The 23155-nt window shown below is 38.4% G+C and overlaps 5 protein-coding genes across 7 annotated transcripts; 3 read left to right on the forward strand and 2 right to left on the reverse strand.

The window, feature by feature from the left end:
• The first annotated feature begins 336 nt into the window (after positions 1–336).
• Positions 337–8760, forward strand: LOC108600544 (altered inheritance of mitochondria protein 3). 2 transcript variants are annotated; one of them, XM_017988200.2, is made up of 7 exons: positions 337–568; positions 771–874; positions 2100–2126; positions 2952–3149; positions 7001–7242; positions 7298–8469; positions 8537–8760. In XM_017988200.2, exons 2-7 carry the CDS (start codon positions 779–781, stop codon positions 8557–8559), a joined length of 1758 nt encoding a protein of 585 aa, XP_017843689.1. In that variant the 5' UTR covers positions 337–568; positions 771–778; the 3' UTR covers positions 8560–8760. The 2 variants fall into 2 exon arrangements, with proteins under 2 accessions (XP_017843689.1, XP_017843690.1); XM_017988201.2 differs by lacking the exon at positions 2100–2126 and having other exon boundaries at positions 8537–8628.
• An 863-nt stretch (positions 8761–9623) lies between these two features.
• Positions 9624–11060, reverse strand: LOC108598513 (bladder cancer-associated protein). Its single transcript, XM_017985189.2, has 2 exons — positions 10923–11060; positions 9624–10793 (listed from the first exon to the last, which is right to left on the reverse strand). Exon 2 carries the CDS (start codon positions 10704–10706, stop codon positions 10467–10469), a length of 240 nt encoding a protein of 79 aa, XP_017840678.1. The 5' UTR covers positions 10707–10793; positions 10923–11060; the 3' UTR covers positions 9624–10466.
• A 136-nt stretch (positions 11061–11196) lies between these two features.
• LOC108598548 (CAAX prenyl protease 2) lies at positions 11197–12347 on the reverse strand. Its single transcript, XM_017985188.2, has 2 exons — positions 11905–12347; positions 11197–11842 (listed from the first exon to the last, which is right to left on the reverse strand). Exons 1-2 carry the CDS (start codon positions 12284–12286, stop codon positions 11340–11342), a joined length of 885 nt encoding a protein of 294 aa, XP_017840677.1. The 5' UTR covers positions 12287–12347; the 3' UTR covers positions 11197–11339.
• A 316-nt stretch (positions 12348–12663) lies between these two features.
• Positions 12664–14397, forward strand: LOC108598899 (succinate--CoA ligase [GDP-forming] subunit beta, mitochondrial). The gene is made up of 4 exons (XM_017985656.2): positions 12664–12810; positions 12896–13040; positions 13104–13203; positions 13299–14397. Exons 1-4 carry the CDS (start codon positions 12760–12762, stop codon positions 14263–14265), a joined length of 1263 nt encoding a protein of 420 aa, XP_017841145.2. The 5' UTR covers positions 12664–12759; the 3' UTR covers positions 14266–14397.
• A 326-nt stretch (positions 14398–14723) lies between these two features.
• On the forward strand, positions 14724–16426 carry LOC108598819. 2 transcript variants are annotated; one of them, XM_017985568.2, is made up of 2 exons: positions 14724–15604; positions 15669–16426. In XM_017985568.2, the coding sequence occupies exon 1, from the start codon at positions 14819–14821 to the stop codon at positions 15548–15550; it is 732 nt and encodes a 243-aa protein (XP_017841057.1). In that variant the 5' UTR covers positions 14724–14818; the 3' UTR covers positions 15551–15604; positions 15669–16426. The 2 variants fall into 2 exon arrangements, with proteins under 2 accessions (XP_017841057.1, XP_017841058.1); XM_017985569.2 differs by having other exon boundaries at positions 15672–16426.
• Positions 16427–23155: the final 6729 nt, after the last annotated feature.

A 23155-nucleotide genomic window follows, 5' to 3' on the forward strand; every position in this document is an offset into this window, starting at 1 on the left:
AAAATGTAGCAGCTTTAAAAATTCAACAAGCCGCATCAAAGCTTTCAAGCTCGACAGCCAGCTCAGCTGCCAAAGCGTACAAAGCCACACAAATGAGCGATTGCTGCACACACACACACACGAACACACACACAAATACAAGCGCACCAATTATGGTTATATGTGTGAGTTACTTTTATTTTTATTCGTATGCGCCGTGTCGATCGATGTTGTGTACTTGTTTGTAAGTCACTGTGTGTGTGTGTGTAACGTCGGCGTCACTGCTGGCGTCGCTGCCGCCGTCGACAGCTGAAAAAAGTTTTAAATCTGGTAGAAAAATCTGAAATGAAACGCGTTTGAGGCCTCAGACGGCGAGTGGCAGTCGTACAACAAACAACGTATTATCTTTCGTTTAAAACAAAGTACCAGGCGGATCTCTGAAAAGTTGTTCAGGCAGCTTTTTGTCAAAAACGTACACAACAGAATTGAAAACCGCAACGCAACAAATAACAGAAAAAACAAGAAATACAAGCAATAAATTGAACTCCTTTTACTTTTTTTGCGTTGCCTACAAAATATAAATTTCAATGTAAGTGGAGCAAACAAAATGCAAAACAGACACAAAAACAGCAAAAAAAAAACGAGCTACTCTATATAATAAAGAAAAAAGTGAAAATCTTGCAATATGCATAAATTAAGGAAACAAGTAAAACTTGCGAAAGTGCTTGGAATTTAGTGCAAGTGAATTCAGCTGCAAAATGAAACTAAAACAAAATGTATTTTTAATATAGATACATAGATGACCGAGAAGGATACAGTGAGCATGACGACCGTACAACTGAAGCCCGACTATGCGGCTAGCGAGGTCTACAGCACCACCAGCGAGCCGCCACCGGTAAGCCTGCAACATACACTCAGAAAAATTGCGTAGTATGAAGTAAATTGTAGGGCCAACGGTCGATTGCGTTTAGTGCGTCGATTTGTCAGCGTTGAATGGCGCAGTTAATTACAATTTCCATATGTCATTTGTCCATTTGCTGCGGCAATTATTTGCGCCAACTTCGCAGCCCCCAACCCAGCCCCCCAGCTCCAGCTAGTAGCGATTCAAGCGTTACTTGATTTAGCTTTTTGCATGTTTTACGCTGTCTTCAGGGTCAGCGCTGGCTGCACATCCGTTCGTTGCCCATGCGGCGTATGCGCAATATTTTTTATTTCTACAATTGGCCACTGCAGCAAGCTGCACGCAGCTGCAAAACGTGAGCGTTTTTCTTGATTAAAACTAAGCCGCCACTGACGATGCCATGCATAAGCAATTTGGGCCTGTGTGCATAATTTTAATGCAATCTGTACGTTTTTTTTAAATTATTATTATTGTGATTATTGCAATGGGCCGTAGTCGCCGCAGCCACATGCAACGTGCGCTGCTTTGACAATTGCCGTTGACATTTTCAACTCACAAACAGACAAAAGCGCGGCCCAGCGCAGTTGCTCGCAATTCTCAGACTGGTGTGAATAGATTTGTGCCCATTTGCAGCAGCAAATAGAAAACCAGTTAAAAGACCAAATTGTAAATCTAATGCAAAAGTCACGACTAGAGAACTTCATAATGATAAATGCAAACAAATAAGTCTAGTATGGGAAAAACCAGTACTAACTAGTATAGAATGCTCTAGTCTGGGGGGGGGGCTCAAATTTGCATAAAATTGCATTTGACTTGGCCTTACAGTGAAAGCTGCAGCTGCAACTGAGTTACCTAACGTTCAACTTGATTAGATTGAATTGCAAGTGATTGAAGTGACCTTAGCTGGCCCTCAAGCGTTTTTTGTTGACCGCCACAAATCTCAGCTTGCGTCATTATAATTTATCAATTTTTCAAGTACTCAAGCGCTCAAAGCTTTCACTTGTTACTTTTCGACGCAGACACTCATTAACCTTTTGTCTTTTTTCTCTCATTTTATGTGTTTATGTGTATGTGTGTGTGTGTTTCATTTATATTTGCAACATTTCCTTTACACCAACCAAATTGTGAATGCAAATCGAAACTTCAATTGACAAACACCTATAAAACAAAAATAAACAATTATAAATTTCTCTACCCTGGCACACCACAAAAACCACAGCTGGGATTTTTTAACTTTAATCAGCAGGTTTGTCGTTCAAGTCTTTTGTCTTTTAACTGCACCCAACGAAAAAAAAACACAACAAAATAATGAGCAACAACATAAAAAACTCATCAACAGTAACAAGCAACAAGCTTAAGCCGCTGAGCTGTTCATTGTTGTAGTTGTAGCCTAACATTCACCAAAGCACACACCCGCCATTAGTACAACACACACACACACACATACATACACATATGTAGTTACATGCATGTAGAGCTCACTATACAACTTCGCCTACAACTTTAATTCACTTTCGCAATTGCATTTCAACAAAAAAATAAAAAAAAAAAACAACAGCAACTGTTGAAAAAAATGAGCACAAAACGCACGTACATTATGGCAATATGTAAAGGTGTAAAAATTGCACATTTCGCTGCACACACATACACACACACCCACTTAGCTGTTGGCTGCCATTTTCACTTCATCTTTTTGTGTAAAGTTGGCATTTGAAATTTCCTCAATTTGACGACTGCGCCGCCTCACATTATTTCCTGTTATGTCATCCCTCCCATAGGGCTTTCAGCCATATCTTATACAAATATTTGTATCATCAACAGTTAACAGTTAGTTTAGTTTGATTACGCTGCACTAATTTTGCAATTCAAGTAGCTGGCGCGACTTTCGGCTTTAGCTTCATTTTGCACTTTGCACTTTGTCAGCGAAACGTGAGAGCTCAAAGACTTTGCTGCTGCTGCTGGGCAAGGTTAAGCACTTTTACTAGCTCCAAAAGGTCAATGGCTAAGCAACACGTACTGCAGCTTTTACTATGATTCACACTTAATATTTTATATTTATATTATTTTGCAGGCCTACAAGCGTCAAGCGAATTCGGTGAAAATCGCCAAGATCACCGCATTTACAATTATTGTCTCCTCGTTCATATTGGGCGCCTTCATTTTGGGCTCGTCGTATTTGCAGGCCAAGGCCTCGTGTGATCAGGTGCAAGCCTTAGACTCAGTGCTGGAGAAGGAGCTGATGCTGGAAACTCTGCAGCAGGTGAACAAGGTAAGTTTCAAGCTTCAATGCACGCAGCGTGTGGACACGCCCACTTTATTTTTGGTAACAGTCAGTGCCGGCTAAAAACTTTGTTAGATAATTGTTGGCTTGTTATTGCTTTTTGCAACGTTCGTTGCGCACGACACGTAAAAAACATTTCTGTGAGTCGAATTATTAAGGCAAATTAATGATAATTATAATTACCGGAAAATGTGAGCACTGCGTGCGTTTTCTGCTGCCCTAACATCAAATGTTGTACTTTGATTGAACAACAACAACAGCAACAAGCGAAGCCTAATAATAATAATAATAAACAATTTTTATTGCATGTTGATTGCTGATTGCATGCGCTATTAGTTAGGCGCATAACATTTAGCAGGCACTGTCAACGCTTACAGAGATTCAGCAAATTAGATTGAATTCGTTTAAAAAACTTTCTATCATATGCACAAATAATTCAAAAATATATTTTTATGCTATTCAGTAAAGATTAGTTCTAAGCAGATAAATATTGCACGTTAGTTAGGTTTTTAACAAATCTGCTTTCAATTTATTCTATTCTATTTCATATATATTACTAGAATATTAATTATCAAATTTTTGATAATACTAAACGATTTAAAAACTGACATAAAAGCAACCGTTATATAATATAAGGCGGAGTATATATAAACAAACGCTGCTGGATAGACCAAAGGACCAGTATCGCCTGCAATGAGAAATAATTATTAAAGTAATAAATATAACGATTTTAACTTAAATAAATATAAAGATCCATTTTTTTTTAAAGAATTAAAAACTCTTAAAAATATATTTGCCTGCAAAAAATGTCATTAGATCGATTAAAGCTATAAAGCAAATATATTTCAAATTAAAAAAAATAGCAAAAAGATTATTAGTACAATTGTCATTAGCAATTTTTATTAATTCAAAAATATACATAAAATATTATGCTACATTAATAAAAATAGCTTAAATATTCAATACAGTATGTAATTTAGCTCTATAATTTCTTAAGAAATTGTGGATTTAATGAATCCGTGGAAAAGCAAAAATTCAACGCTCATTCGCTATCATGGGGGCTGTTCAAATACAATTGCATTAGTCATGCGCTTAAAGTTACATATTTAGCAGTCAAGAAACGTGAAATAAAGCAGCAAATCAAATAATAAAAGCCAGTCAACCATCCAGCCAAAGCAGCTAAATACGCGCGCTTCTTATTGCTGCATTGACCTACGACAAGCGCAAAGATATAACTATAAACACATAACAGCGACAAACTTGGCAAGGTAACACAGACACGACCATATCATACAGACAGACGTACAGACAAATTTGCAATTGCAGCTCTTTATGTAAGCAGCTTACATCACTAGCGTTGAAATTCATATGCATACAAAAGTGTAAATTAAATTAAATTTGCTTGCGTGCGCTTCCTTGTGAAAATTTCACTCAATGTAAGCAAATTGCTCAATCAAGAGCCAAACAATAATAATAATAATAATAATATTTTATGGCGTTTCTAAATCACTTAAAATTTACATATGCATATGCATCATCAATATTCAATTAGGCCTGCAATGAAAGTGCGCACAGCAATAAATTAATAAAATGCAAAGCAATTAATTTTAATGATGCTTGCTGTTAGTTTATTTTTTTTTTTTTTGTTAGAGCAGGTTATTCAACTCGCTAGTCGACGACTATGTAGGGTGGCTGGGGCTTATGTAAAAGTCGCTGCAATTCAATCAAGCGAAATTCCCATAATTTGACGCTTAAGTGGACACCAAAATGGCAGCGCTGCTGCTGAAGAGCTGCGGCGCAGCTCAGAGAGCTTGCGACATAATCAGCTGTGGCAAAAGCAACAATTGCAAATCAAATGCTGCTGCTGCAGAAGTGAAAGCAGCAGCCACAGACAGACGTACAGCTGGCAGCATGTTGCAGATCGAGTTGAGATCTACGGACTTCTATATCTGCAACTGAGGCCTAGGCTGAGCGCAGCGCCGGGCGCGGCGGCAAATGCCAGAGATCATCAGCTGCAGCAGCTTGCAGTTGCTGGCGCCGCCTGGCACCACACACACATACATATACACAATGTATGTGTGTGTGTGTGTGTTGGCAGACGCGTTGACTGTTTGCCATTTAAGGCAAGTTGCGCGCTTAAGTCTTTCGTTTTGGGCACGCAAACAATGCCAAAAACTTATGGCCAACTCGCTTATGCAATGCACGACGACGAGCAAGACAGACAAGCACTCAAGCTCTAGCTAATAAATAAAAATTTCGTATTGCCTGCCTGTCTGTTGTGTAAATAGCTTTGCCTCTTTTTTTTCTTAAAGGAAATTCTTAGACGCTGCGCTGCATAACAATTTATAGACATAAATAAATGAACTGACTGACGTCAAAGCTATAAATACGCACAAACGAACAGACAGACAGACAATGTATAAATAATTAAGCAGTTGTCGTAATTTGCACAAAGCGTTCAATTTATAATCATTTAATTGTCATCTTAATGTGTGCCCCACTAAATTGCTCAACATGCTGAGCTAAACTTAGTGTAATTGCTAGTGCTTGGCCTTGAATACAACAACAACACAAAAAGGTTGAAACATATTTGAGAATATTAACAAAGAGCAGAGCTTGTTAAACTGGTTTGTGAAATTTAGTTTGATACATTTACACATGAGTCAGAGTTTTGGTTTTTTTCTGCGAATCTGTTATCGCATTAACTGAGAAGCTGCAGAGCACAGAGCTGAGCCTTTGTTGCTGGAAAGTTCCACAGCAAAAGCCAAAGCTTGTTAACAATGTCAAGCTGGCCCAACAAGTCAGCTACTGTTAATACTATATAGATATATAAAGCTGCGTGTCTAGCAGTCAAATCACATGATCATTATAATAATAATGCTGGCTGCTGCTGCTAGCGTAGGCGTGCTCTGCCCCTGGGCAGGTGCTTGAGCACTTTAAGCAAACTTGCCGCTGACCACTTAAAGCTGCTGCTTCTGCCTCTTTACCTCAGCTCAGCTTTATCAATCAACAACATCAACCGCAACCACAAGCGTCGCATTGAATTAATGAGCTTTTTGTTTTTTTTTTTTTGCTATTTTTTGTGTGCGCTGTTGTTAAACAAATTATTTAAATTTTGTGTGTGTGTGTGTGTGTGTGTGCGCTTATGTAATATGTTATGCGCGCATTGTTGTTATTTTACTTTTGGTTTCGTCTCTGACGTCGGCTTTTTGTTATGTAGGTTGGGGTCACAACTTCTGACGACAAAATCTCATTGTTTGCGGCACATAACAATTGCACTCACTGTATCTACGTGTTAGGCAGCTTTAAACTACTACACAAAGACCTAAAACATTTCCTAGTTACGCGTGGTATATAGCCATATAGACATTTATGATTAGGAACTATTGGAATTGCTTTGACGCCAGCGAAAAAGTTGAAAAACTGGTTGGCTTAAAAAAAATAAAGTAGACAACAAATAGCTGCAGTTTGTTTGGTTTTTAGTTTAAAATAAATATTTAAAAATTTAACAAATATTTATTTTTAAAGCTAACACTCAGTTTTACTAATATATAAAAGTTGATAGTCTTTTACTTTTAGTTTTTTTTTTATATATAAAAAATATTAAGGCATTCGAATTATAATATGATTAATTAAACTTTACAGATTTTTAATTTTTATGCACTTTTTCATACTATAAGTTAATTGTCTTTTGCTTATAGTTTTTGTTACGCGCCATTTAGTTTTTTATATATAAAAAATAAGCAAATTTTAAATTCTATTTATTTTTTATGCATTTTATCTTGAACCTTTGCTAATCTACAAGTTAATGGTCTTTTGTTTTTTTTTTTTGTTTTTAGGAACTACCACGCGCTGAAGCTTTGCTGGGCAAATCGGAAGGCGGCGATGATTTGCAGAATCTTGACCACGATGAGACCATGACCAAGCTGGAGGCTAAGCACGAGACGGCCCATGCCAATGAGCACGACAACTCGTACTCCGATAGCGAGGAAACCGATGAGATGCAGAAGCTGCCCGGCAAGATGCCGCTCGAGCTGGACTTGAGCGATCTGGCTGCTGCCATTCTGCGCAATAACAAGAAGTAAGTCCAAGCCCAATTACCTCCCAGCCACTCCATACTCAATATATCCTTGTAGATCCCGCATGAACTGCGTGGTGGAGCGCAAACATGCTGAGGAGTATGTCGATTCACCCTCGAAGACCGTGGCGCTGCCTTTTGGCGTCAATCTGACCACCGATCCCAAGAAGGCGCGCATCACTGGCGAACGCATTTCGATTTTCTGCGATGGCGGCGATGACAAGGAGGAGAAGGAGTCCAAGCGCCAGCGTGAGCAGGAGGAGGAAGACTCTGATGAAGATGCCGAGCCCATGCGTCCCATGTTCATTCCATTCCAGCGTGTGCCCATTCCCTTTGGCCGCATTCCCGATCAGATGCCACTGACCCACATGCCCCAGCGCATGATGCCACCAGCAATGCAGCAGCAGCTGCCACAGCAGATGCCACAGCACGGTTCATTGTTCATTCGCACGCTGCCCCCACCGTTCCAGCAGCTGCCCATGCGTCCTCCAATGCCACCACAGGTCATGCAAGCGCCACGCATGGAGGAGCAGCAGCCACAAATGCAGACCGTGCGCATTCATATGCATCAGCTGCCCTTCCGTCAGATCCATGTAGCCGACGATGTGCCCGTGCAGATTCCCGCCCAGCAGCAGCAGCAGCAACAGCAGCAGCCACAGCGTGAGATGCCCCAACGCGAGATGCCACAAATCCAGATCCAGCATATGCCCTTGGGCGTCGCACTGCAGCGCGTTGGCATCACCGCCGATGATCTGCGCAACATTCAGCGCATGGCCGAGGATCGTTTCGGTGATGAGCTGCGTCGTCTGACCGCCGAGGCTGATGCCGACTCCAGTGAGAACAACAGCGCCAACTCCGAGGAGGAAGAGCACTCCGAGACACCCATGTCCACCTCCGAACAGTCAACCCCCACCGCCGAACAGACTCAGTCGACCCAAAGCCAAAGCCAGAGCCAGACCCAGACTCAGCAGCAGCAGAACGAGCAGGACTCGAGCGAGCAGCAGGAGGATCAGACGCCGCAGTTGCACATTCAGCGCTTGATCCTGCAGCCGCTGCCCGAGCAGCCACGCGACACCATGACCCCACCCATGCCCGATCAGCCACAGCAGCCGCTCAACATGGGACGCATGATCTTCGGACGCAGTCTCGCTCAGCCCGTGCGCATTCCAGTGCCCATGATGCAGCCCACTGAGCACGCATCCGCCAGCGACGAGTCGCAGCGACCACACTGTAAGTCCAAACTCTCTTTTAATCTCATTCATCCGCTCACTCTCAGTCTCTTCTCTTTCGATTGCAGTCGTCCAACCTCGTTCCGTTTAAGTAACAACAACACCACGCCTGTGATTGCTGCTGTGCGAATCGAATCTCGTCGTTGTCGTCGTCGTTATTATTTTTATTACTATTCCTTGTCGTATTTCAAATCGTAACTGTGTCGTCTACCGTCGCCCGATTCCGAAAACATCTCAAAACTTTGTTTGTGTATAGCAGCCTCCCCCCAAAAAACGCCAAAAACAAAAAACAGAACTTCAAACGAAAATTATTTTGGCCCTTTTTTCTATATTGCTCTCTACATATCTCTGTCTATCTCTATTCTCTATATATATATTATGTGTACTTTACTATATATATGTATTTGTATAGATCTTTATGTTGACATTTCGAATCGGTTCAGCTAAGCACTTTTTATTGTGAATCTCTGTGTGTTTTGAAAAATATTTTTGTATAAAATTGTATTTCTATGAATTTTATTATATCGTATTGTATTGAAATTTATTCTTCAGTTTTAAAATTGTTTTTCTTTTCGCCTTATATTTCACAAATAAATCCGATAAATTTGTACATAACTTATTGTATTTTATTTTTAATTCATTTTAATAGTTGTTTTTAGTAAGTTATCAAACGAAAAATCCAGTAAAATTGTAAAACTTTTTCGTTTTGAATCGTAATAATTTGAGAAATAATAAAATTTGTGGAAAATTTGGAAAAACAAAAATGAACTGTGTATTAATTGAAAGAGAAATTTAATTTGGATTGTCAAGCTTATATAGAAATAATCAGGAAACAAATTTCTATATAATTTAATATTTTTAAATATTATTTTTTATGGCACAAGTTTCAAGCGAAATGTCGTTAAAAAGGCTATAGCTGCTATAATTGATTTTCACGCATGACATTTAACTTTAAAACTGTATAAAATCTTCATTAAAAACGTTTCTAAAATTTAATTGTATTCTGTGGAAAAAAACCCAATCCAACGTTCATTCAATATATTAAACAAAACTTGACAATTTTAATATCTAGATCATTTTAAAAAATGTTTATAATAAATATGTGACTGCCAAATAGAAACAACTTGATAGCATCAATAAATTGTTTTTATTTTTTATAATACATAGTTCTAAACATGTTTTTCGTTTAAGTTTTCGTTACGTTAGAGTTCTAGAGTTCGCGTTTCGGTTTTTATCAATCTCGTATGTCCAACAAATAGGTAAAACCTGTCGTTGCTTAAAGTAAATATTACGAATATCAAATTCGTAATAAATTAAAACATTTATTGATTAACTCTTTCTCGCATTGGTTTTGTTTATACATTTGAATAGCATAAATATATATATATCTCCAATAAATGTGTAATGTATGTATATATACAATTAGCAAGTGCACAAGACAGGGGGAAACAACCGATATCGACGTCCAAGGACGACGCAGAGCATTTGAAATTTGCATTTGTTTTTCTTTACAATTAAGAGTTAAGCTTTTTAACATACTATGACTATACGTAGGTTGCATTGGCGTGCGTTGCCTCTAACCACATTACCAACAAACAAATGTACAATACATTTATGATCTCGTTCTTAGACTAAAAAACAGTTGAATACAAATTAAAACAGGACGGGATGGCAGGGATGGGGGGCGACGTTCGAGCATTGGGAGCAATTAGCTAAATTAAAAATTAAAATACATTATGTAGAACCAGCTGTGGGAACGGGAGACGATCGCGTCGGGTTTGGAGATGGCTATTGGCTTACATGGTGGGGTAAAGACATTATTTATGTACGTGTGTACACATGTGCGCCACCTTAAGGGGGAATCTGTTGACTCACTCACTTTTATCACTGAAATGTTGGTTAACCATTATTTTATATAGATGGTAGCAACTTGAACTCAATGAGAATTTAGCACTCCTTTCTCTTACGCACGCCATACCAGCCAAACATTTGGTTTGATTACCCATTCTCGCAATGATGTCCCTCGCAGGATGACCAGAAAATGCAGTTCCCAACGCCGCTGTAGCAGATGAGCGAGACGGCGGTTATGAACACCAAACTGCAGATGGTGCATGGCTTGCGCTCCAAGAAAAAGCCAATCAGGTACAGCACTATAAACATGACGTGCGTTTGCATGAGCGCTGGATTCGTGGGCTTCGGTATGAGCAGCACCGGCAGCAGGCACTGCAGGCAATACATTTTTAATGCCTCCAATTTGTCGTGACGTGTACGTGAGTTGTCTTTTTGGTACTGTTGTAGCTGTTGTTGTGGTTGTGGTTGTTGTTGCTGTAAGCGTTTACAAACTGTGAGCTATAATTACAATAATCGTTTGTCCTGGGCCGCGAGCGAGACGTCAGCAGTTTGCTGCGAGGCCAAGTCTACTGAGCCTTAATTTTTCATGAATTCGACACTTACCTGTCTTAAGCCTCGCTGTCTGTGTAGTTTGCTGCTAATTTTAGCGTAAATTTGTTGTGCGTTTTATTATTATCACACATTGCTCTAATATTCTCTAAGCATTTTGTTTTTTGTTGTTGTATTTTTTAATTGCAAGTGATGCGCGTTTAGCTGGAAAGCGCTTTGTCTGAATTTTAGCTTTTTATCGCTACATCTATCGAAACGCAGCACTGTTATCGTCAGGCCTGCAGCAAAACTGGCCATAAATTTGAAATATTTTTTGGCATCTTAAAAATTGTTTGTTTTATTGCAGACTTAAAATTACATAGTACAGTCAACTTATGATGATATGACTACAAATTATACATATGAATATAGCTATGTAAGTGTTTAAAAGCTGACATATGGCAACATTAAAGAATATTAATTGCACGGCCACTAAACGTTCCAAAAAAGTTTGTTATCATACAAAGCCGGATCTGTAGCAATAGGCAGCAAATAAATCCAGCCAGCTAATCCAGCTAAGTATAGGCAAATTGCCAGCACACGCCGCCAGAGCTCTTGCTGCCACAAATCCTGCACATCAGGCAATCCCATATGATTGCAGAAAGCATGCACCAGCAATGGAGCTATACAATGTCCGGTGCGCGCAAACAAATACGCTGAATAAAATCCAAACAGCGTTGTGTATGTAAACTGAAAGAGTCCAATGAGCAAGGCAGTGCTAAGCTCCACGCCCAGGGCTAGTCTCTCGGATATGTGATGCAGATGAGCGACTCCAAAGAAGAGCGGCGTTATGAACACAGCGGTCATGGGCGAAAAGCTTTGTAGTATCAATGGCATCATGCAAGCACGAAAGACAAATTCTTCGCTTAGTGGTGCCATCACGTGGTTGCGTATCCAGATAATACTTGTTACAGATCCACGCCAATAATCCAGCGCTATAATGCACACATTAAATTAAAATTAAATGTTTTCCTTCGCATGTTCAGCAGCTACATACCAAAGTAGGAGGAGAACGATTCGTTCTGCAAATTGACAAATATAGGGCCCAAATATAGCAGCGCGGTGAGCAGATAAGGTATCACTATGGCCTGCCACAGTCCCTGCCACCGGAAACCGAGCAGCTTGGGAAATGGCTCACGTTCCAGCAGCTCCGGTGACGAGAAAAAGTAAACAAATAGCGGCGCTATTAGCATAACAATAGAAACGCTGGCAAAGCGTCGTTTTATTGTCGTCGGATGGTCGCGATTGTGCTTGGTGCTCCACACATAGAGACTTCCCACATAGATGACGGCCAGCGCAAAGCTGCAGCTCACCGATGTGAGCACCGGGATCTGCGGCAGTGTTTCCATTTGCAGCGCCATTTCACTCTCGTTTTGCATTTATAAATATATAAACACTATTAGTCACGAAATTTGCATTTTTGGTAGTCAGAATAAGAAAAACACAAATGAAAACAGCTGTTCGGTTTCTCTTTCTTAACAGCAGCATAACATTTCGATAAACTTAACGGCAACATAACATTTTTTCTCACGTTATGAATCGAGCATGTATGAATTGAATTTGATCTTTATTATTGTGAATATTACTTATGACAATAAAATAGCTCAGAAATAAAATTAAATAGTAGGTATTTCATTTAATTTTTGTAGTTTAATAAACCAATCGCTTAAAAATTTTAAAACTCAAAGTGTGGCAACTGTGACTAACGTATCACTGTTAAGCTAACAGCGCTGTTAATTCAGTTGTTATTTAAACAAAACACGAACCGCATTCAATTGATAGCCAATAAAAGTAGCTGCGGTGCCATACATTAATTAAATTCTAATTGTATATAGGTGAATTCAAGTGCAAAATGTCGTTCATGATTAAAGCAGCGCGTACAACAAGGCAGCTCATTCATAAGGTTTCTTTAATGCACATACACACACACTCAGACTTGACCTTTGTCTCGAACTCCAGTTTCTTTGTTTTGTTGTTTATCTTTAAAGGCGCCGGTACTGCAGCAGCAGGTGCGTCAACTAAATCTACTGGAGTTTCAGTCAAAGGATTTGCTACAGAAATATGGCGTGGCCATACAACAGTTTAAGGTATTAGACAACTCCAAGGCCGATACAGATGTGGTAAAGACATTTGGTAAGAAAACCGGTCTAAATTTATTTTGATTATATAACTAAATTGCTGCAAATAAACACGCAGATTGCCCAGAGTATGTGGTGAAGGCGCAGATATTGGCGGGCGGACGCGGCAAGGGTACATTTGATAATGGCTTCAAAGGCGGCGTACACATAACCTCAAAGTAAGTGGCCACCACAACGCCTCTGCATTGATAAGGCAACTGCGATAAGCAAAATTTGTGAATTGTTTCAATTATCTCATACTTTCGCTTTGCAGCAAGAGCGAAGTCCTCTCGTTGAGTAAACAAATGATAGGCAATCGCTTGATTACCAAACAGACACCCACGACTGGCATATTGGTCAACAAGGTAATGGTTGCTCGCAGTGTAAACATTACACGCGAGACTTATCTATGCATCTTGCTTGATCGCGAACACAATGGACCTGTGCTGATTGCTTCGCCTGCTGGTGGCATGGACATTGAAGCGGTAGCTGAAGAAACTCCAGAGAAACTTATGACTGTGCCCTTGGACATTGACAAGCCCATACCAGAAGCTAAGCTGCTGGAGGTTGCTAAATTTTTGGAGTTCAAGGGTGATACCATCAAGCGCTGTGCTGAAGAGATTCAGAAGCTGTACACGCTCTTTAAGGCTGTTGATGCTGTGCAAATTGAGATTAATCCGCTAGCGGAAACCGACAAAGGCGAAGTTATCTCTGTAGATGCCAAGCTGAACTTTGATGACAATGCGCAGTTCCGTCAAAAAAATATTTTCGACATGGACGTTACCGAAGAGGAGGCTGATCCACGTGAAGTGGAGGCATCCAAATATAATCTCAACTATGTCGCTATGGACGGCAACATTGGTTGCCTGGTTAATGGAGCTGGTCTGGCTATGGCTACCATGGACATTATCAAACTGAATGGCGGTGAACCAGCAAACTTCTTGGATGTGGGCGGTGGTGTTAAGGAAGATCAGGTGGCCAAGGCATTTGAGATTCTCACATCTGATCCCAAAGTCAAGGGCATATTGGTAAATGTATTTGGTGGCATTGTCAACTGTGCAACGATTGCCAATGGCATTGTTGCTGCCTCCAAGAAGCTGCAGCTAAATGTGCCCTTAGTAGTGCGCTTGGAAGGCACTAATGTGGATAAGGCACGTGAAATTCTTAAAAACTCCGGACTGCCCATACAGACTGCAAGCGACTTGGATGATGCTGCCCAGAAGGCGGTGGCTGCGCTTTAAAATATCATTTGTCTTACATTTTAGTAACAACAGACGCACAGTGGTTAGCATTTAAAATTAATTGTTATATATGGTCATTTCTGTGGGCCTTTTAGCCTTAAGTTTTTAAACAAAATATATACGCAACGATTTACAAGATTTAAAAAAATTGTCTACATTTAAAACATAACAGAGCGCAACAAATATTACTGTTAAGAATTGAAACTAACATTGCTGTTAAATAACATTATTTGCTGATGGCAACTCTGAACATGAACCAACTTTTGAGCCAATAAGCAATTTAAACATTTTTATGTATAAAAGAAATAGTTGTATGCTAAGCTTTAAGCATATCATATGATTTTTAAGCCAACTAATTAATATTTAGGCCAATAGCAGCATTTTAAATAACCAACGAATCTGTTTATGTTCTTTTGAGCAAGTTCTGAGCATAAGCCGTTCACCTGAACTGATTCCGTGCGACACCTCACAACTCTAAGTCCACACCCAAAGCCAAGAAACAACAAACAATTGGCAAGATCTGTGAAAAATATTGCAATTTCCCGTACAAAGTATGCAAAAGGTGCCACATTTTGCGCGCGAGGATTCCCAGGAGCACTTACCCAGTCCCCACAACACCGTCAACATGAAGCGTCGCACCTTGGCAGGCAGCTGTGGCGTTGGCGTCTTCATCTTTGCATTCGCATTCATAGTCATTGCTTTTGCTACACCCAGTTGGCTGGTCAGTGATTACCGCATCACGGGCGCAAAGCTGGACAGGCTTGGACTCTGGGTGCACTGCTTCCGTTCCTTGCCAGATGTAAACGATGACAGCCAGCGCCGTTTCTTCGTGGGCTGTCGCTGGGTGTTTGACCCATTTACCAAGGGCTACGATGAGATACGCGGATTCCTGCTGCCCGCTTTCATGATTGCCACACAGTTCTTCTACACGCTAACATTCATTGGCATGCTGGTCAGTGCCATAGGCGTGCTGGTGTTTTTCCTCTGCGCTGGACCGGATCAGCGACACTTTATCAATCTAATAAGAGGCGTAGGCTATGTGCAGCTTGGCTCTGGTGTAAGCGCTGCCATTGCCGTGATTGTATTTGCAGTATTTGGCAATCGCAATGGCTGGATGCCGGAGCATGCAAACAACTGGTTCGGTTGGTCCTTTGTGCTGGCATGTGTGGGCACTGTGCTGACCCTGGTGGCAGCCACGTTATTCCTCACCGAGGCGCATGTGCAGCATCGCAAGCGCATACAGTTTAAGGAGTCTCAAACACGCTTTGAACTTGTGCGTGGCTAGTGCCAAAAGCCAAAAGGTCGTGCTAGTTTCCACACAAAGTGACAATATTTTTGGGTAAGTAGTATGGTAATTGCGATTTGTAGCCTCAAGCGTAACCTTCGTTTTGTTTTTCTTGCAGCAGCACAAACAACATATCATAACAACCGTAAACAAAAAACATTCCGTCCCCACGACACTTCTACAAAGAATTCTCACCATATAATTAAATGTAGTTTTAGTTGACGACGCCAGAGCAGCAAGTTTGAATGTTTATGCAATCGTCAAAGCACCAAAAAGGCAACACATCACACCCAAAGAGACTTTCCGTTGGTACTTATGAATCATCCAAGCTACAGTTACAGTCGTAAGGAAACTGAACGTCCAATTAACTGCAGCAACAACTACTACTACTCATCAACGAAGAAGCTCAAACGAATATTGAATATGTATATCATATTTGCATATCTAATTGCGCTCAATTATCACACAAATATTTCACGCCCCACCCTCCACCCACTGTACCTATGTCGTCGCAGGCATTTTTAGAACTAGTAACTCGTGCCTTAATTCGACAGCTTTGCTATAGTTTATAGTATCTTCAAATACCTGAGTATATGCGCTGCGACGTCAACCGATTGGATTGCATAAACTTCTACTCATCAAGTGCCTTAGTTAAGTGTTCGAATATACCCTACCCTCCCCAAAAATCAAAGTGTACACGTCCAATAGCTTAAGACACATTCCATTTTTTGTATAACGACTATTACCCGTTTTAGTGAAGGGTAAGCTCTCTATTAGAGTTTTTCAATTTTGTAAACCCACAGCGTATTAAACCATTTACAATAAATATATGTAACAATTTTTGTACAAACGACTTTAGCTAAAGCGAAGTGTAATAAAGATTTTTTTGTTGTAAACAATAATGCGTTTGCCAACTGCATTTCCATGTGTGTTCGACTTATCTTTTGTGCGAGAGTTCAAGGCAGCAGCTTTTTGTGCAAAGATTTCCCATGCAGTTGTGTTGTGTTGGGAAAATAGCTTTTGTTATTTGTTGTGTGTTTGGTAATTTGTTGTTAACTGAATTGTAGCAATCGCTGTTGCTTTAACAAACATTCTCTTATAACAAATGCTATTTGTTACAGTTCAAAGCGCACATAAAATCGCATTTAAATTTAAAGACGAATTTATTAATCATGCACAGTAAACGCTCGCATGGCAATTTAGAGGAAACCATATAAATTATGTAAAATGAAATTCTAGATTTTTAGTCTGGGCAGCTCTAGAAATTTAGCAAACTTTGCCAAAACTAATTTTGAGGTAAATAAATATGCAAAGTTTTTCTTTAAAGTTAAAACTTTAATAGGTTGGCAACATTTAAAAGTGGATTGAATTTCAGTAGCAGTTAACATTGGAATTTAGAATTAAAGCTTGTCTAAATAGCTTTTAAAAACAAAGTTGAGAGGAAATAAAGTCGAAAATGTTAATTTATTTATTGTTAATTAAGCCATCAATGGATTAAGCTGCTATTAGCGAGCGCACACTGTAAATTCGAGTGACTGCTTTATTTTTGGTCATAATTAGTCAGACCTGGTGTTTTAACTTTTTAATATTTAAATGCCCACGCCTCAGCGAACTGAATTGGACGCTCAAACTACTTTGAAAGCACTTTTAAGGATGTGTCTAAAAAGCGTGCAAAATTGACACGAACTAAAAGCCGAATGCTTGAGTTGAAAAATAAAAAATGAATTCGGTACAGATCTGATTAGCACTTGCCTAACCGGATGCTGACACATTGACTCATTGGAAGGCACAACCTTGACGACTCGTCCAGAAATGTGCTAAATGCAAATTTACGGCAGTCCAAATAGAAATCTTAAAAAAAAATGACCTCAACAAAAAAGCTTGCAAATGCCGTTAGCTAAGCAAATAAATCCGCTTACTTATTACACAAATGTGAGCAGTTATTAAAGTGTGTATATAAATAAGAACGGAACGAATTTCAAACAAAAATTAAGTGTGAGAAAAACAATTTGTTGACTTGCTGACGACGCGACGGCATTAACGTCATTTTTGCTGACATTTGCGAGAAAAAATTTTAAATTGACCAGAACAAAATGGCTTAGATTTACAGTTGCGTAAAATATGTAAAAAAAAAAATAAGAAAATATATTTCATTAACACGGAAGATTCGCTTTCAGACATTTATATAATTTATTTTTGAAATAAATAAAAAATTAATAAGCTGCTGGCAATGGCCAACACACGATTTTGCATGCGAATAAATTCTTAGCTAATTCATAGCCAAGTTAAGAGCGTTGTTTTTTTCTTCATTAAACAACAAATTTCGTTTTCATTTGCATAAAATGTTGCTGGCAACAAGAATTCGCGACTAAAGGACAGAAAGACAGACGCATAGACAAAACTAAGCGACGTGTTCAACTTCAGCAGGCTGTCAAAAATTAATTTCAAAGCCCAAGCCACGCTTCATTAACAAAGGCTATGGACCTGTTCTTAAGCGCCTAACAGAGATTAATTGCCAAACATGCCACAAAAGCAACGTTTTAGATAAATTTTCTATCGATTCATATTGCCTCTTTTGAATGTGAATGAACGCATAGAAACCAAAAGTCTTTGGTCAAAAAATACAAGAAACTGAGAGTGCGTTGGTGCGATTACGCCAATGGCTTAAAATAAACACATTAAGTAAGTAGTTGGATTGTTGTTTGCGCGGCCAAGTTTAACAAATATTGTTTGTGAGCCAAAGTGAAGGTTCCCAATCCACATTCTGCGCTTCATTAAAATTTTAATCGCCCTTGCTTAGTTGTTATGCATATAAGTAGAACTACTTTCTTGCATAACCGATAAACATCTCGTTTGGTTTATGGCCTTTCGGTTAAGAGCAGCTCCTTTTACGAGTATCGAATTGCCGCCTCGATTAGGATCTAAAATCTATTTTAAACAAATTTATTTGCATATTATGTAATCAGAGCTGCTGCTGCTGCTGCTGACGTTAAAGCACAGGAGTCAAGTTCAAGATATTTAACATTTAATACCTGTTTTAAATAAAGGCAAGCTAATTTGCTTGTGAATTAGTTATAGTTATATAAGTAAAAAGACTTGCCAAGAAGTTGTTTAACATAAAAACCCAAAAATGTCGCTTGTTCGAAAGTAAACTTGAAGGAAACGAGTCCAATAATTTTTGTCTAAATGCTAATTACAATTTATTGTATGGGCAGGTTTGCCAAAGACAAAAAAATATTCGCAAACATTTAATAGCTTTCCCCTTTATTTCAAAAATAGATTATCTGCTAAGACGGCCTTTATATTCCAATCTAAACGAGCCTATTGGCTTAGCCAAGTTCCTTGAACTTTAAAAAGTTGGCGAGCAGCAAGCCCAGCTTAAAACATAAAAAGTATGAATATTTAGCTTAAGACATAAAAGTGTATTGACTGTGGTAGGCGAGCGATATTATCATTTTAATGTTTTACCCAGAATCCGGCTAGACGAGCCTATATAAAAATAATGCTGCGCAAATGTGTTAGAAGCTGTCTAAAGAAACAGCAGGCTGCTCATAATTTTATGTAAAATTATAGCCGCGCTCTAAACAAAAGGCAAAAGCCAGCTGCTAAGCCAAACTAAAGTTAGTTCGTACTAATATTTGTTCACACTTCATATAAAAAACACGTTGGCGTTAGAGAATGTTTTATGTTTTTTTGAAATTAATAAAATATGGCTACCAGTTAGTTATTGAAAAAAACTGCATTGGTTCATAATTTGGAGCTCATGCTTTATGAACTGTGTTTAATTAATATTTATTAACTTTTGCAGCATTAATTGAGCTAAAAGCAATTTAGTTAAATTATTTGCATGCAAATTTTTCTTTTTTTTTTTAAACCGATCGTAAAATTAAGAACTCGCCTGTTCAGCATTATTAACGAATTTGACAGCCAAAGATTTAACGCAATCTATTGTCGCAATCGACTGCTAAAATGTTATTTGACTTGTGTTCGGCTTTCAGTTTTCATTTAGTTTTAGGTTTTTAGCTCAAATTAATGTTTAGTTTTATTTTGTGCGACGCTTCAATGCCACTGGTCTTATTTTGATATTTGGTCTTGTGTATATATTTCCTGCCCATAAAAAAAAAAAAACAGGAAAAATAAGCAAAGTGAACAAACTAACGCATTATATAAATATAAATCAAATAGAGAGACAGACGTACAAAAGTTAAGCCTTTGCCAAATGTTCAAATTTGAAAGTTATTTGAGTCGCACTGTGTTTGACTCTATTTGTTTTTGTTTTATACTCCGGCCAATACACAAAGCTTTTATTTAATTTGATTAAACTAGTTCTATATGCTTTAGAATTTAGAGACTTTTGATTAATTAATTACATCCGTTTAGTTTAAATTAAGCCTTAATCTTACTTTCAAAAATATCAGAGGATTAATGATGCCAACTAAGCAAATCGATTGACTTCATCATGAGCTCATTATGAGTATTTTATGTTCCTTTGTCTAAATCGATTAAGATGAGATAAGAGATTACTCAGCTACATTTATTAATTGTGACTAATTTTCAATTGAGAAATTGTAGCAGTTTCGATGTGATCATTTGGTTGAATCCAGAACTTTCATAATCGATTAAAGCTTGACAGTCCTTTCGTTGATAAAAAACTTTTAATCACAAAACACCTGGAAGACTTTCAGGTTAAATACTCAACTAGTTGCTTGACCTGAAGCTACGAAGTGTATTCCATGTTGTGTTTTAATTTGGCGCTGCTCTTATCCTTTTTAATTAATAAAGAACGTTGGTCTTCAAGCAATATCAGTTTCATTTCTCATTAAAGCAGTTATGTGCTGCCGTATGGAAACGCAAATAGCAGCAATAATTTAATTGATAACAAACAATGCGAAGAAACCTTCATATTGAATTTATGAATCGAAATTATGAATATCGAAACTGAATTTTAAAGATATTTGCGATAATTGAATTGATTAAATAAGAAATAAACATGCATAGTTTATTAAAGCTTTATATATATATGATAATTAATATTTAAATATTGACTAGTTAAGGGTAAACTATTGAAGTTTGTAGGAAATGCAAGCTGCCCAACTTAAGTAGTGTATCTAAGTCGCGCGCGCTTTGAGGTGTAGCGTTTAATTAGGCTCATAAATCTAAATAAAATGTCGCATATGCGTAAATGTGAATATTTAAGCAAATATTCAATCAACAATTTATCAAACATCAGCTTAATGCATTCCACAGCAAGTTGTTTGCTTAATTTAATGCGCACTTGGCCCATATTGACTAAATATTAATAGCAGCTAACACATTTTCTCGAGAAAAGTTTATTAATAAGGTCCAAAGCAAACTTTGCAAACTGCAGCAGAAGCAGCAGAAGCAGCAGAAGCAGCAGCAGCAGCTGCTCAGACGGAAGTACAGGCGTAGAAAATAATAATAATATTATTTTTAGTCATGACCTTTAGCTGAAAAGATAAACAACTAAATACAAGTCTTGAAGAGTCTTTTTGCCTATTGAGTATTGATTGATTGCAGCAGCTGATTTTCGGTGAAAATTGACTAAGACAACAGATTTTCATGTTTTATGACGCCCAAACAGCCTTCATGGCGCCAATTCTAACTAAAAATAATACAAAGCTATAAACAGCTTAAGCTTAGATTATTGTAAATGTTTATGCAATCAGAGACGCTGCAGACACAGCGCAACGCAACACATAATAAATGTATGTTGGATTTTAAATAACAATTTATATGCAAACTATTTGTTTTTATTATTATTGATGTTATTGGCCAAGAGACCTCCAGCTGTTCGCTTGGTGTGTCAAACAAGTTCTCTGGGCTCGAAACCTCACTGATAAGCTATCAAAACTTCAACGGTCAGTTTAGTTTGTCAGCTTGACAGCTCTGTCATTTGTCTAGCTACAATTTAATTGGCCACGCACAGATTCTTGGAAATTCTCACGCATTGTTGGCGGCGCGCATACGTCATAGGCTTAGTTGGAGTTTAATTCGCGCCTAATAATATTTGACTAATGCTTTTATAATGATAAAATAACGTGCGTCTGACATCATTTGATGTGCTGAGTTGATTTAAATTTTAAGAAATTCCTTTAGACAGCCATTCAGCTTGCATTAAAGGCTTTCCATGCGCGTTGCGCATTTCGTTTAAAAACGATTTCGTGAAAGTAAATGCCACGCCTGGGAAATGCCCAGGCCCAAGCTCATGTCATGTCGAGAACCTTAAGCTAGCTGCTCGCTGATTTATATCCGCACATACAGCCCCGAAATTGCAAGCTCAAGGTCACACCAAGCGACGACCCCAGCAAGTTCAGCTGTAAAGTCATTCAACTTCTTCTTTTTTTTTTTTTTGCATGTGCTTACGCAACTGTAGCATGCAACCGAAGGATGCAGCTGCAAGGTCAGTGCATGTTGCCAGCAGGAAGTCGCACATGCAACGCGAGTGATTCATGCAACTTAATTGCCTGACGAGGCACAATGTAAAGTCTGTTCAACTGTGGCAACTGCTATATTAAATTAATTGCTAGCCCTACCCAGCAGCAAGCAGCCAGCAGCTTGACTCAGCTTTAATCTGCGTCTCTCACACTCAGTTAGCGATTGACTTTTGGTATTTATGACTCGTCTGGCTCTCATCAAGGGAATTGCAATGCACACACACAACTAAATTTGGCTCGTGCACAATTCCGATCGCCAGCGATAAATTGTTTAGTTTTATTTTTTGATCAACGCACGCAATTCGCATAAGAAATGAATTTAAACGCGTCTTTAGTTTTGTGTATACACATATAAAGATTTCTCTATCGATCTTGACTGTATAGATAACTTAAATGGCTTGTTTATGCATATATTAAAAGATATTCAACTTGTTTTTCGACTTAGCTCTTGTGGTATTTGTTCTCAGCAAAGGTCGTTTCCAAAATATTTTAAAACTTTTTTGACAAAAGGCAAGCACAAACAAAAAAATGTTAAATATAAATTGTGTGGGCAGCATGAAATATAAATAAGATTTACATTAACTTCCAAATTTGTATTAATTTATAAACTCAACAAAAGTATTCAAATATTTATATGGTCGACTATAAATTAAGTTTCTTAAGCAGTAATTAAGTTGAGCTAAGTATATAACAAATACTTTATATGTAAAATTCATTACAGACAGACAGGCGCTAAAGCTCATACTTAACTTGTTAATGTTTTGTTTAATGTGTTATTTATTTCATTTTAAGTTTAAGTATATTAACATATTTTTGTTTTGCATTTTTTTTTTTTGTTGCAAGCCATATTTTAGTTTTCAATGAAACACTGTCAAAATTGCATTTGCATATGCGACAAAATATAAAAAAAATGCATTTAAATGCCATTAATAAATATTATTTTCAAAATTTTTCGCCGCACAGCGTGAGCGGCAATTAGTTCAATGAAATATACTATACTAAAGGAAGACTGCAGTAAGGTCTTAAGCTGTAGCTGAGTGAAGCTGTCGCTCTGGCTGATATTTGAATGAAATGATTGTGAGCCAAGCCCGCAAGGCATTGTTCAACCCAATTCAAAAAGCAACTGAGCTATAGGCGCTACATTGGCTTA

Source organism: Drosophila busckii, chromosome 3L (genome assembly GCF_011750605.1).
Source record: "Drosophila busckii strain San Diego stock center, stock number 13000-0081.31 chromosome 3L, ASM1175060v1, whole genome shotgun sequence".
NCBI lineage: Eukaryota > Metazoa > Arthropoda > Insecta > Diptera > Drosophilidae > Drosophila > Drosophila busckii.

What these genes read in the sequence shown, in the direction of transcription:
- LOC108600544 (XM_017988200.2), top strand. Translation starts at nt 779, where the DNA reads ATGACCGAGAAGGATACAGTGAGCATGACGACCGTACAACTGAAGCCC. An exon ending in CCACCAGCGAGCCGCCACCG is followed by an intron (nt 875 to 2,099) that starts GTAAGCCTGCAA and finishes CAAAAACCACAG; the next exon opens with CTGGGATTTTTTAACTTTAA. An exon ending in CTCTGCAGCAGGTGAACAAG is followed by an intron (nt 3,150 to 7,000) that starts GTAAGTTTCAAG and finishes TTTTGTTTTTAG; the next exon opens with GAACTACCACGCGCTGAAGC.
- LOC108598513 (XM_017985189.2), bottom strand. Translation starts at nt 10,706, where the DNA reads ATGTATTGCCTGCAGTGCCTGCTGCCGGTGCTGCTCATACCGAAGCCC.
- LOC108598548 (XM_017985188.2), bottom strand. Translation starts at nt 12,286, where the DNA reads ATGCAAAACGAGAGTGAAATGGCGCTGCAAATGGAAACACTGCCGCAG. An exon ending in ATCGTTCTCCTCCTACTTTG is followed by an intron (nt 11,843 to 11,904) that starts GTATGTAGCTGC and finishes TGTGCATTATAG; the next exon opens with CGCTGGATTATTGGCGTGGA.
- LOC108598899 (XM_017985656.2), top strand. Translation starts at nt 12,760, where the DNA reads ATGTCGTTCATGATTAAAGCAGCGCGTACAACAAGGCAGCTCATTCAT. An exon ending in AGATGTGGTAAAGACATTTG is followed by an intron (nt 13,041 to 13,103) that starts GTAAGAAAACCG and finishes ATAAACACGCAG; the next exon opens with ATTGCCCAGAGTATGTGGTG. An exon ending in GGCGTACACATAACCTCAAA is followed by an intron (nt 13,204 to 13,298) that starts GTAAGTGGCCAC and finishes TTCGCTTTGCAG; the next exon opens with CAAGAGCGAAGTCCTCTCGT.
- LOC108598819 (XM_017985568.2), top strand. Translation starts at nt 14,819, where the DNA reads ATGCAAAAGGTGCCACATTTTGCGCGCGAGGATTCCCAGGAGCACTTA.